Raw genomic sequence first — 13588 nt, forward strand, 5'->3', positions numbered from 1 at the left:
TCGGTGGTGTTATCAAAGATCATATGGATTCACTTCTCATAGAGATGCCAACGTGTACTAAAATTGATGGACCTGACAGGAGAGACAGGTTTTGAGTCAAATCCATTTCAACCTGCTCACTGTGTTCTACTAGACACACATCATGATTTAACCTTTGTGTTTATCATGCTGGGAAGATGTAAAGCTGTTTTATAAATGACTCTGGGAGATGTAAAGCTGTTTATAAATGACTCTGGGAAGATGTAAAGCTGTTTATAAATGACTCTGGGAAGATGTAAAGCTGTTTATAAATGACTCTAGGAGATGTAAAGCTGTTTATAAATGACTCTGGGAAAATGTAAAGCTGTTTATAAATGACTCTGGGAAGATGTAAAGCTGTTTATAAATGACTCTGGGAAGATGTAAAGCTGTTTATAAATGACTCTGGGAAGATGTAAAGCTGTTTATAAATGACTCTGGGAAGACGTAAAGCTGTATATAAATGACTCTGGGAAGATGTAAAGCTGTTTATAAATGACTCTGGGAAGATGTAAAGCTGTTTATAAATGACTCTGGGAAGATGTAAAGCTGTTTATAAATGACTCTGGGAAGATGTAAAGCTGTTTATAAATGACTCTGGGAAGATGTAAAGCTGTCTGTGATGCCTCTGCCATGTCTCAGAGTTGACAGGAAGGAATCCTATTCCAATATGAATAATTCAACTGTTAATGCATTACCACATACTTTAGGCTACTCCAAACTAACCTCGGGTCAGTGGCGTACTATTCAAGCTCTTCAGAAGGAGACGGCTTGTGTTTTGTATTGAAACTTGATCTCAGCCTGCATCCCAAATAGCAACCTGGGCCCTGGTCAAAACTAGTGGACTGCACAGGGAACATCAGGTTCTGGTCCAAAGTAGTGCACTATGTAGGGTATAGGGTGCCATTTGGGATGCATTCTGAATTGTCATTGTGAACAGCTAATGTAAGAAGGTATTAGTGTTATGGACTGTCACTGTTCTGAACTGTGCTCCTGTCTGTCTTCATAGTAATTAGAAAGGTCTATTTATCCCGACTGTGAGGACTGCAGCTTCCTCAGGCTACATAGTAGATCACATCAGATCAGTGCCATCTATCACAGCTCCCTCTAAGCAGAGTCATATATATATATATATATATATATATATATATATATATATATATATAGAAATGGCTCTGCCTCACACATCCTTCCTGCTACATCAGACCACCACACACAGATCTGGAAATCTTGTTTTATTACATCAAGGCTGTCAAAACACAGGAAACTGGCAAATCTCTCCCTCTCTCTTGCCCTCCACCTCTCCTTCCTCACCCCCTGTCCATCGTCTACCCCTCACCCACACTCTCCCCTCACCCACACTCTATCCCTCACCCACACTCTACCCCTCACCCACACTCTCCCCTCACCCACACTCTACCCCTCACCCACACTCTACCCCTCACCCACACTCTACCCCTCACCCACACTCTACCCCTCACCCACACTCTATCCCTCACCCACACTCTCCCCCTCACCACTCTACCCCTCACCCACACTCTACCCCTCACCCACACTAACCCTCACCACACTCTACCCCTCACCCACACTCTACCCCTCACCCACACTCTCCCCTCACCCACACTCTATCCCTCACCCACACTCTACCCCTCACCCACACTCTACCCCTCACCCACACTCTATCCCTCACCCACACTCTATCCCTCACCCACACTCTACCCCTCACCCACACTACCCCTCACCACACTCTACCCCTCACCACACTCTACCCCTCACCCACACTCTACCCCTCACCCACACTCTATCCCTCACCCACACTCTACCCCTCACCCACACTCTACCCCTCACCCACACTCTATCCCTCACCCACACTCTATCCCTCACCCACACTCTACCCCTCACCCACACTCTATCCCTCACCCACACTCTATCCCTCACCCACACTCTACCCCTCACCCACACTCTACCCCTCACCCACACTACCCCTCACCACACTCTACCCCTCACCACACTCTACCCCTCACCCACACTCTATCCCTCACCCACACTCTATCCCTCACCCACACTCTATCCCTCACCCACACTCCCATCCCTCACCCACACTCCCAAAACGAGGCCACACACCCCTCTCTCTCTTATGTTGGTTGTTGTAACGTAACAAAGTTAGGCCTCAGTTGAAGCCTCAGACCGTAGTGACTCTCATGACCAGCTCCCGGCTGCTGTTGCTGGGCTGCGGAGGCTGGGGATGGACTTGAGTGGGGCGGGGCTCCTGCTGCGTTGTCCAGAGGTGCTGGGTGAGCAGGTGGAGGATGTTGTACGCACAGTGGTGGTCTGGCAGGGATGGTGGCCCCTGCTCCGACATTGAGTCCTGCGTTGTCACCGTCGTCAGGCTGGCGGTTGCGGCTGTGGTCACGGTGTAGCCAGGCGCGGAGGCGGCCACCGCGGCCATGAGGGAGGAGGTGGAGGGGGAGACCATGTCATCCCCCGGCTCTGCCCCGGGAGGAGCACTCGTCCTGGGGTTGGGCAGGGCCAGGTGCCTGGGCGTGAGCCTGGATCTCTGGTGGTCCTCAGTGTCTTTGATTTTGTCGTAGTTGAGCACCTTCCACTGCTGGTTCACTGCCTGCCAGCGGTTAAAGATCCTGAACACTGAGGGGCCTTCATGGACGATCAGCGCTTGAATGAGAGAGAAGAAGAGGGGGAGGTTGTCAGTTACACATGAATACATCCTGAATCCAACATGTTGGTAGTGTTGGTTAATCACACAGTGAGTCCTCCAGAGCTCTGTCTGGGGAGTCATATATGTCCCACCTCAAGTGTCCTGATTGGAGAAGAGGGAATGAAGGAAGAGGAGAGGAGGAGGGAGGTGTATTCCATAAGGGACTACGGTACAAACAACTAGAATCCCCTGGGTTGTGTATCTTTTCCCCCCCAATAAATCAACCAAGGAAGAGGAGGAGGAGGAGGAGGAGGAGGAGGAGGAGTTCCTCTGTGTGCCGGCCTCACCGATGCAGACAAGGTCCATGAATCCGTACATGGCGTAGCAGATCTGGAAGAGCAGGTCCTGGCGCTGCCACTTGGCCGAGGGGCTGAGGGACGACCACACCAGCCAGGAGATAGAGGACATGAGGAACAGGCTGCCCAGCACGGCCGCTGCTATCTGGACCTTCTCTATCACTGTCAGAGAGATGGCCTGCCACTGGGGGGAGAGGAGGAGGGATGGGGGGGAGAGGAGGAGGAGGGATGGGGGGAGAGGAGGAGGAGGGATGGGGGGGGGGAGGGATGGGGGAGAGGAGGGGGAGGGATGGGGGGGAGAGGAGGAGGAGGGATGGGGGGAGAGGAGGAGGAGGGATGGGGGGAGAGGAGGAGGAGGGATGGGGGAGAGGAGGAGGAGGGATGGGGGAGAGGAGGAGGAGGGATGGGGGGAGAGGAGGAGGAGGGATGGGGGGAGAGGAGGAGGGATGGAGGAGGGAGGGGGGAGAGGGAGGGGGGGAGAGGAGGAGGAGGAGGGAGAGGGAGGAGGGATGGGGGGGAGAGGAGGGGGAGGGAGGAGGGGGAGGGAGAGGGAGGAGGGATGGGGGGAGGAGGAGGAGGGAGAGGGAGGAGGGAGGGAGGAGGAGGAGGGAGTGGGAGGGAGAGGGATGGGGGGAGGGAGAGGGAGGAGGGATGGGGGAGAGGAGGAGGAGGAGGAGGAGGAGGAGGGATGGGGGGAGAGGAGGAGGAGGGATGGGGGGAGAGGAGGAGGGATGGAGGAGGGATGGGGGGAGAGGAGGAGGGATGGAGGAGGGAGGGGGAGGAGGGATGGAGGAGGGATGGGGGGAGAGGAGGAGGGATGGAGGAGGGAGGGGGGGGAGGGGGGAGAGGGAGGGGGGGGAGAGGAGGAGGAGGGAGAGGGAGGAGGGATGGGGGGGAGAGGAGGGGGAGGGAGGAGGGGGAGGGAGAGGGAGGAGGGATGGGGGGAGGAGGAGGAGGGAGAGGGAGGAGGGAGGGAGGAGGAGGAGGGAGTGGGAGGGAGAGGGATGGGGGGAGGGAGAGGGAGGAGGGATGGGGGAGAGGAGGAGGAGGAGGAGGAGGAGGAGGGAGAGGAGGAGGAGGAGGGAGTGGGAGGGAGAGAGGAGGAGGGAGGGAGGGAGAGGGAGGAGGGATGGGGGAGAGGAGGAGGAGGGAGGAGGGAGTGGGAGGGAGAGGGATGGGGGAGGAGGAGGAGGGAGGGAGAGGGAGGAGGGATGGGGGAGAGGAGGAGGAGGAGGAGGAGGGAGAGGGAGGGAGGGGAGGGAGGAGAGAGGGAGGGGGAGGGGGAGAGAAGGAGAGAGGGAGGGGGAGGGGGAGAGAGGGAGGGGGAGGGGGAGAGAGGGAGGGAGGGGGAGAGAGAGGGAGGAAGAGAGAGTACATCATCATCCCATACTATTCATACACACTATACTCTAGTATTAACCCCCTCTCTCTCTGCAGTGCTGTGTGATATACACCCAATTAGAGCTCTCCTCTTCATCCCCTAAAACCCTCCCCCCTGACTCAAGTCCAAGAGCTGGCGAGTCCCATCACAGCTGTCCCTACCTGGAGCGGGTTATTGGTGCTGATCGCTACCACGTGATACTTGTAGTAGCAGAGCTCACAGCTCCAGGAGCCCCTCTCACTGATCCACTTGATGAGGCAGGGCTCATGGGTGCAGCGGACAGACCCACTGCAGCGACACGGGCTCAGCAGCTCCCCCTGTGGGACACAAAGGAAAATGCTGCTATTGGTTTTGTCTTACAGTGAGCCAGCTGAGTGTCGGCCAGGGTGCTGACCAGTGATTTACATATACACTAGATGAACAACAGGGGGCGCTGTATTGAAGCCATCGCCCCTCCATCTTGACACTCCGACACCGGTGTCAAAAATATTGTGGAATCTAAAGAAATGCATGTATTAATGTCTACATTAGTTGTAGCCATGTTTACTCTATCACAGCCTTAATGCAGACTTTTAAATGATATTATGTGAGATAAAGATATCATATATAAAAACATTTTCCTTAAAGTATATATTTGTTACATTACTAAAACAAAAAATACTTCTATACATGTCATTTTGTCCTCATTGAAATACTGTAGAATTCCATTCATTCTTATGGACGTCTGTTCCGACTGGGGAGCACCAAAATGGCCGACACATGGCTTCAAAGCCTCTCATTGGCCAATACGTAGCATCAGCAATCCAGGGTTTATGTACATAATTGGCGCTGCCACAGGGTTAATCTGGCACCGTATTCTCTATATAGTGCATCACTTTTAGCCAGAGCAGGAGTAGTGCACAATGTAGGGAATAGGGAGCCACCTTATCTCTACATGTCCTGTGCACCACAGCTCTGGAGAACAGTCGATCTGGAGCCTTGTCTCTAGAGTTACCAGTAACGTGCCCTTCAGTTCTGCACCTACATGTCCTGTGCACCCCAGCTCTGGAGAATGGTCGATCTGGAGCCTTGTCTCTAGAGTTACCAGTAACGTGCCCTTCAGTTCTACACCCACAGCTCTGGAGAACAGTCGATCTGGAGCCTTGTCTCTAGCGTTACCAGTAACGTGCCCTTCAGTTCTACACCCACAGCTCTGGAGAACAGTCGATCTGGAGCCTTGTCTCTAGCGTTACCAGTAACGTGCCCTTCAGTTCTACACCTACATGTCCCCAATGACTCTGTATCTGTCACAGTGTGGATTCTACAGCGTGTTTCCTCCAGACAGATAGACAGAGCTGTGGTTTCTGCTTTCTTACCTCCCAAAGCTCATGTAATCTGTTTGAACAGAGACCTCCTCAGAGATGAATCCTTAACACTCTTATCTTGTTATGTGTGAAAGTTTGTGTGTGTAGTGCGTGTGTGTGAGCGTGTGTGATTCTCACATCAGTGCGTTTTACCGTGAACTTGTCATTTATAATCCTCTCAGAGAGAGTGATAGAGATTTATCAGCTCAGTGAGAGAAAGTGAGAGAGAGTGAGATGACATGTTAGTGTGTGACACTCATTAAAAAGTGTATTTTTATCATCAGTATTACCAATATAATGTATTTATTCTGGTTCCAGACATCTCACAGCTACCATGGTTATCATGACCAGGCCACATCCTCTCTGGTTCCAGACATCTCACAGCTACCATGGTTATCATGACCAGGCCACATCCTCTCTGGTTCCAGACATCTCACAGCTACCATGGTTATCATGACCAGGTCACATCCTCTCTGGTTCCAGACATCTCACAGCTACCATGGTTATCATGACCAGGCCACATCCTCTCTGGTTCCAGACATCTCACAGCTACCATGGTTATCATGACCAGGCCACATCCTCTCTGGTTCCAGACATCTCACAGCTACCATGGTTATCATGACCAGGCCACATCCTCTCTGGTTCCAGACATCTCACAGCTACCATGGTTATCATGACCAGGCTACATCCTCTCTGGTTCTAGACATCTCACAGCTACCATGGTTATCATGACCAGGCCACATCCTCTCTGGTTCCAGACATCTCACAGCTACCATGGTTATCATGACCAGGCCACATCCTCTCTGGTTCCAGACATCTCACAGCTACCATGGTTATCATGACCAGGCCACATCCTCTCTGGTTCCAGACATCTCACAGCTACCATGGTTATCATGACCAGGCCATATCCTCTCTGGTTCTAGACATCTCACAGCTACCATGGTTATCATGACCAGGCCACATCCTCCCTGGTTCTAGACATCTCACAGCTACCATGGTTATCATGACCAGGCCACATCCTCTCTGGTTCCAGACATCTCACAGCTACCATGGTTATCATGACCAGGCCACATCCTCTCTGGTTCCAGACATCTCACAGCTACCATGGTTATCATGACCAGGCCACATCCTCCCTGGTTCTAGACATCTCACAGCTACCATGGTTATCATGACCAGGCCACATCCTCTCTGGTTCCAGACATCTCACAGCTACCATGGTTATCATGACCAGGCCACATCCTCTCTGGTTCCAGACATCTCACAGCTACCATGGTTATCATGACCAGGCCACATCCTCTCTGGTTCCAGACATCTCACAGCTACCATGGTTATCATGACCAGGCCACATCCTCTCTGGTTCCAGACATCTCACAGCTACCATGGTTATCATGACCAGGCCACATCCTCTCTGGTTCCAGACATCTCACAGCTACCATGGTTATCATGACCAGGCCACATCCTCTCTGGTTCCAGACATCTCACAGCTACCATGGTTATCATGACCAGGCCACATCCTCTCTGGTTCCAGACATCTCACAGCTACCATGGTTATCATGACCAGGCCACATCCTCTCTGGTTCCAGACATCTCACAGCTACCATGGTTATCATGACCAGGCCACATCCTCTCTGGTTCCAGACATCTCACAGCTACCATGGTTATCATGACCAGGCCACATCCTCTCTGGTTCCAGACATCTCACAGCTACCATGGTTATCATGACCAGGCCACATCCTCTCTGGTTCCAGACATCTCACAACTACCATGGTTATCATGACCAGGCCACATCCTCTCTGGTTCCAGACATCTCACAGCTACCATGGTTATCATGACCAGGCCACATCCTCTCTGGTTCCAGACATCTCACAGCTACCATGGTTATCTTGACCAGGCCACATCCTCTCTGGTTCCAGACATCTCACAACTACCATGGTTATCATGACCAGGTCACATCCTCTCTGGTTCCAGACATCTCACAGCTACCATGGTTATCATGACCAGGTCACATCCTCTCTGGTTCCAGACATCTCACAGCTACCATGGTTATCATGACCAGGCCACATCCTCTCTGGTTCCAGACATCTCACAGCTACCATGGTTATCATGACCAGGCCACATCCTCTGGTTCCAGACATCTCACAGCTACCATGGTTATCATGACCAGGCCACATCCTCTGGTTCCAGACATCTCACAGCTACCATGGTTATCATGACCAGGCCACATCCTCTCTGGTTCCAGACATCTCACAGCTACCATGGTTATCATGACCAGGCCACATCCTCTCTGGTTCCAGACATCTCACAGCTACCATGGTTATCATGACCAGGCCACATCCTCTCTGGTTCCAGACATCTCACAGCTACCATGGTTATCATGACCAGGCCAAATCCTCTCTGGTTCCAGACATCTCACAGCTACCATGGTTATCATGACCAGGCCAAATCCTCTCTGGTTCCAGACATCTCACAGCTACCATGGTTATCATGACCAGGCCACATCCTCTCTGGTTCCAGACATCTCACAGCTACCATGGTTATCATGACCAGGCCACATCCTCTCTGGTTCCAGACATCTCACAGCTACCATGGTTATCATGACCAGGCCACATCCTCTGGTTCCAGACATCTCACAGCTACCATGGTTATCATGACCAGGCCACATCCTCTCTGGTTCCAGACATCTCACAGCTACTATGGTTATCATGACCAGGCCACATCCTCTCTGGTTCCAGACATCTCACAGCTACCATGGTTATCATGACCAGGCCACATCCTCTCTGGTTCCAGACATCTCACAGCTACCATGGTTATCATGACCAGGCCACATCCTCTCTGGTTCCAGACATCTCACAGCTACCATGGTTATCATGACCAGGCCACATCCTCTCTGGTTCCAGACATCTCACAGCTACCATGGTTTTCATGACCAGGCCACATCCTCTCTGGTTCCAGACATCTCACAGCTACCATGGTTATCATGACCAGGCCACATCCTCTCTGGTTCCAGACATCTCACAGCTACCATGGTTATCATGACCAGGCCAAATCCTCTCTGGTTCCAGACATCTCACAGCTACCATGGTTATCATGACCAGGCCACATCCTCTCTGGTTCCAGACATCTCACAGCTACCATGGTTATCATGACCAGGCCACATCCTCTCTGGTTCCAGACATCTCACAGCTACCATGGTTATCATGACCAGGCCACATCCTCTCTGGTTCCAGACATCTCACAGCTACCATGGTTATCATGACCAGGCCACATCCTCTCTGGTTCCAGACATCTCACAGCTACCATGGTTATCATGACCAGGCCACATCCTCCCTGGTTCCAGACATCTCACAGCTACCATGGTTATCATGACCAGGCCACATCCTCTCTGGTTCCAGACATCTAACAGCTACCATGGTTATCATGACCAGGCCACATCCTCTCTGGTTCCAGACATCTCACAGCTACCATGGTTATCATGACCAGGCCACATCCTCTCTGGTTCCAGACATCTCACAGCTACCATGGTTATCATGACCAGGCCACATCCTCTCTGGTTCCAGACATCTCACAGCTACCATGGTTATCATGACCAGGCCACATCCTCTCTGGTTCCAGACATCTCACAGCTACCATGGTTATCATGACCAGGCCACATCCTCTCTGGTTCCAGACATCTCACAGCTACCATGGTTATCATGACCAGGCCACATCCTCTCTGGTTCCAGACATCTCACAGCTACCATGGTTATCATGACCAGGCCACATCCTCTCTGGTTCCAGACATCTCACAGCTACCATGGTTATCATGACCAGGCCACATCCTCTCTGGTTCCAGACATCTCACAGCTACCATGGTTATCATGACCAGGCCACATCCTCCCTGGTTCCAGACATCTCACAGCTACCATGGTTATCATGACCAGGCCACATCCTCTCTGGTTCCAGACATCTAACAGCTACCATGGTTATCATGACCAGGCCACATCCTCTCTGGTTCCAGACATCTCACAGCTACCATGGTTATCATGACCAGGCCACATCCTCTCTGGTTCCAGACATCTCACAGCTACCATGGTTATCATGACCAGGCCACATCCTCTCTGGTTCCAGACATCTCACAGCTACCATGGTTATCATGACCAGGCCACATCCTCTCTGGTTCCAGACATCTCACAGCTACCATGGTTATCATGACCAGGCCACATCCTCTCTGGTTCCAGACATCTCACAGCTACCATGGTTATCATGACCAGGCTACATCCTCTCTGGTTCTAGACATCTCACAGCTACCATGGTTATCATGACCAGGCCACATCCTCTCTGGTTCCAGACATCTCACAGCTACCATGGTTATCATGACCAGGCCACATCCTCTCTGGTTCCAGACATCTCACAGCTACCATGGTTATCATGACCAGGCCACATCCTCTCTGGTTCCAGACATCTCACAGCTACCATGGTTATCATGACCAGGCCATATCCTCTCTGGTTCTAGACATCTCACAGCTACCATGGTTATCATGACCAGGCCACATCCTCCCTGGTTCTAGACATCTCACAGCTACCATGGTTATCATGACCAGGCCACATCCTCTCTGGTTCCAGACATCTCACAGCTACCATGGTTATCATGACCAGGCCACATCCTCTCTGGTTCCAGACATCTCACAGCTACCATGGTTATCATGACCAGGCCACATCCTCCCTGGTTCTAGACATCTCACAGCTACCATGGTTATCATGACCAGGCCACATCCTCTCTGGTTCCAGACATCTCACAGCTACCATGGTTATCATGACCAGGCCACATCCTCTCTGGTTCCAGACATCTCACAGCTACCATGGTTATCATGACCAGGCCACATCCTCTCTGGTTCCAGACATCTCACAGCTACCATGGTTATCATGACCAGGCCACATCCTCTCTGGTTCCAGACATCTCACAGCTACCATGGTTATCATGACCAGGCCACATCCTCTCTGGTTCCAGACATCTCACAGCTACCATGGTTATCATGACCAGGCCACATCCTCTCTGGTTCCAGACATCTCACAGCTACCATGGTTATCATGACCAGGCCACATCCTCTCTGGTTCCAGACATCTCACAGCTACCATGGTTATCATGACCAGGCCACATCCTCTCTGGTTCCAGACATCTCACAGCTACCATGGTTATCATGACCAGGCCACATCCTCTCTGGTTCCAGACATCTCACAGCTACCATGGTTATCATGACCAGGCCACATCCTCTCTGGTTCCAGACATCTCACAGCTACCATGGTTATCATGACCAGGCCACATCCTCTCTGGTTCCAGACATCTCACAACTACCATGGTTATCATGACCAGGCCACATCCTCTCTGGTTCCAGACATCTCACAGCTACCATGGTTATCATGACCAGGCCACATCCTCTCTGGTTCCAGACATCTCACAGCTACCATGGTTATCTTGACCAGGCCACATCCTCTCTGGTTCCAGACATCTCACAACTACCATGGTTATCATGACCAGGTCACATCCTCTCTGGTTCCAGACATCTCACAGCTACCATGGTTATCATGACCAGGTCACATCCTCTCTGGTTCCAGACATCTCACAGCTACCATGGTTATCATGACCAGGCCACATCCTCTCTGGTTCCAGACATCTCACAGCTACCATGGTTATCATGACCAGGCCACATCCTCTGGTTCCAGACATCTCACAGCTACCATGGTTATCATGACCAGGCCACATCCTCTGGTTCCAGACATCTCACAGCTACCATGGTTATCATGACCAGGCCACATCCTCTCTGGTTCCAGACATCTCACAGCTACCATGGTTATCATGACCAGGCCACATCCTCTCTGGTTCCAGACATCTCACAGCTACCATGGTTATCATGACCAGGCCACATCCTCTCTGGTTCCAGACATCTCACAGCTACCATGGTTATCATGACCAGGCCAAATCCTCTCTGGTTCCAGACATCTCACAGCTACCATGGTTATCATGACCAGGCCAAATCCTCTCTGGTTCCAGACATCTCACAGCTACCATGGTTATCATGACCAGGCCACATCCTCTCTGGTTCCAGACATCTCACAGCTACCATGGTTATCATGACCAGGCCACATCCTCTCTGGTTCCAGACATCTCACAGCTACCATGGTTATCATGACCAGGCCACATCCTCTGGTTCCAGACATCTCACAGCTACCATGGTTATCATGACCAGGCCACATCCTCTCTGGTTCCAGACATCTCACAGCTACTATGGTTATCATGACCAGGCCACATCCTCTCTGGTTCCAGACATCTCACAGCTACCATGGTTATCATGACCAGGCCACATCCTCTCTGGTTCCAGACATCTCACAGCTACCATGGTTATCATGACCAGGCCACATCCTCTCTGGTTCCAGACATCTCACAGCTACCATGGTTATCATGACCAGGCCACATCCTCTCTGGTTCCAGACATCTCACAGCTACCATGGTTTTCATGACCAGGCCACATCCTCTCTGGTTCCAGACATCTCACAGCTACCATGGTTATCATGACCAGGCCACATCCTCTCTGGTTCCAGACATCTCACAGCTACCATGGTTATCATGACCAGGCCAAATCCTCTCTGGTTCCAGACATCTCACAGCTACCATGGTTATCATGACCAGGCCACATCCTCTCTGGTTCCAGACATCTCACAGCTACCATGGTTATCATGACCAGGCCACATCCTCTCTGGTTCCAGACATCTCACAGCTACCATGGTTATCATGACCAGGCCACATCCTCTCTGGTTCCAGACATCTCACAGCTACCATGGTTATCATGACCAGGCCACATCCTCTCTGGTTCCAGACATCTCACAGCTACCATGGTTATCATGACCAGGCCACATCCTCCCTGGTTCCAGACATCTCACAGCTACCATGGTTATCATGACCAGGCCACATCCTCTCTGGTTCCAGACATCTAACAGCTACCATGGTTATCATGACCAGGCCACATCCTCTCTGGTTCCAGACATCTAACAGCTACCATGGTTATCATGACCAGGCCACATCCTCTCTGGTTCCAGACATCTCACAGCTACCATGGTTATCATGACCAGGCCACATCCTCTCTGGTTCCAGACATCTCACAGCTACCATGGTTATCATGACCAGGCCACATCCTCTCTGGTTCCAGACATCTCACAGCTACCATGGTTATCATGACCAGGCCACATCCTCTCTGGTTCCAGACATCTCACAGCTACCATGGTTATCATGACCAGGCCACATCCTCTCTGGTTCCAGACATCTCACAGCTACCATGGTTATCATGACCAGGCCACATCCTCTCTGGTTCCAGACATCTCACAGCTACCATGGTTATCATGACCAGGCCACATCCTCTCTGGTTCTAGACATCTCACAGCTACCATGGTTATCATGACCAGGCCACATCCTCTCTGGTCAGATGAATCCTTCACCAGGATCTTCTCTAATAAGAAGCAGGATCAACTATTTAAAGGGTCAGCAGTGATGGTGGGTAGTCTTGAATCTGCCAGGCTCACCATATCCAGGCTCAAATGTTGTTTTTCCTAAGGACCCATACAACCTATTTTATTAGAGAGATACAGACACACAGAGAGAGACACAGAGAGAGACACAGAGAGAGATACAGAGAGAGAGACACAGAGCGAGACACAGAGACACAGAGAGAGAGACACAGAGAGACACAGAGAGAGAGATACACAGAGAGAGAGACACACAGAGAGAGACACACACAGAGAGAGAGACACACAGAGAGAGAGACACAGAGAGAGAGACACAGAGAGAGAGACACAGAGAGAGAGA

The 13588-nt window shown here is 51.5% G+C and overlaps 1 protein-coding gene across 2 annotated transcripts in view; it reads right to left on the minus strand.

Annotated features, from left to right (window-relative positions):
• Positions 1-2058: 2058 nt before the first annotated feature.
• march4l (membrane-associated ring finger (C3HC4) 4, like) overlaps positions 2059-13588 on the minus strand; it is a 17799-nt gene continuing 6269 nt past the window's right edge. For both annotated transcript variants that reach the window (XM_036951547.1, XM_036951548.1), the window contains 3 exons: positions 4573-4728; positions 3022-3214; positions 2059-2691 (listed from right to left, as the gene is read on the minus strand). In XM_036951547.1, coding sequence (XP_036807442.1) covers positions 2201-2691; positions 3022-3214; positions 4573-4728 — 840 coding nt within the window. In that variant the 3' untranslated portion in view covers positions 2059-2200. The remainder of the gene's footprint in view (positions 2692-3021; positions 3215-4572; positions 4729-13588) is intronic.

Source organism: Oncorhynchus mykiss, chromosome 18 (assembly GCF_013265735.2).
Source record: "Oncorhynchus mykiss isolate Arlee chromosome 18, USDA_OmykA_1.1, whole genome shotgun sequence".
Lineage (NCBI taxonomy): Eukaryota > Metazoa > Chordata > Actinopteri > Salmoniformes > Salmonidae > Oncorhynchus > Oncorhynchus mykiss.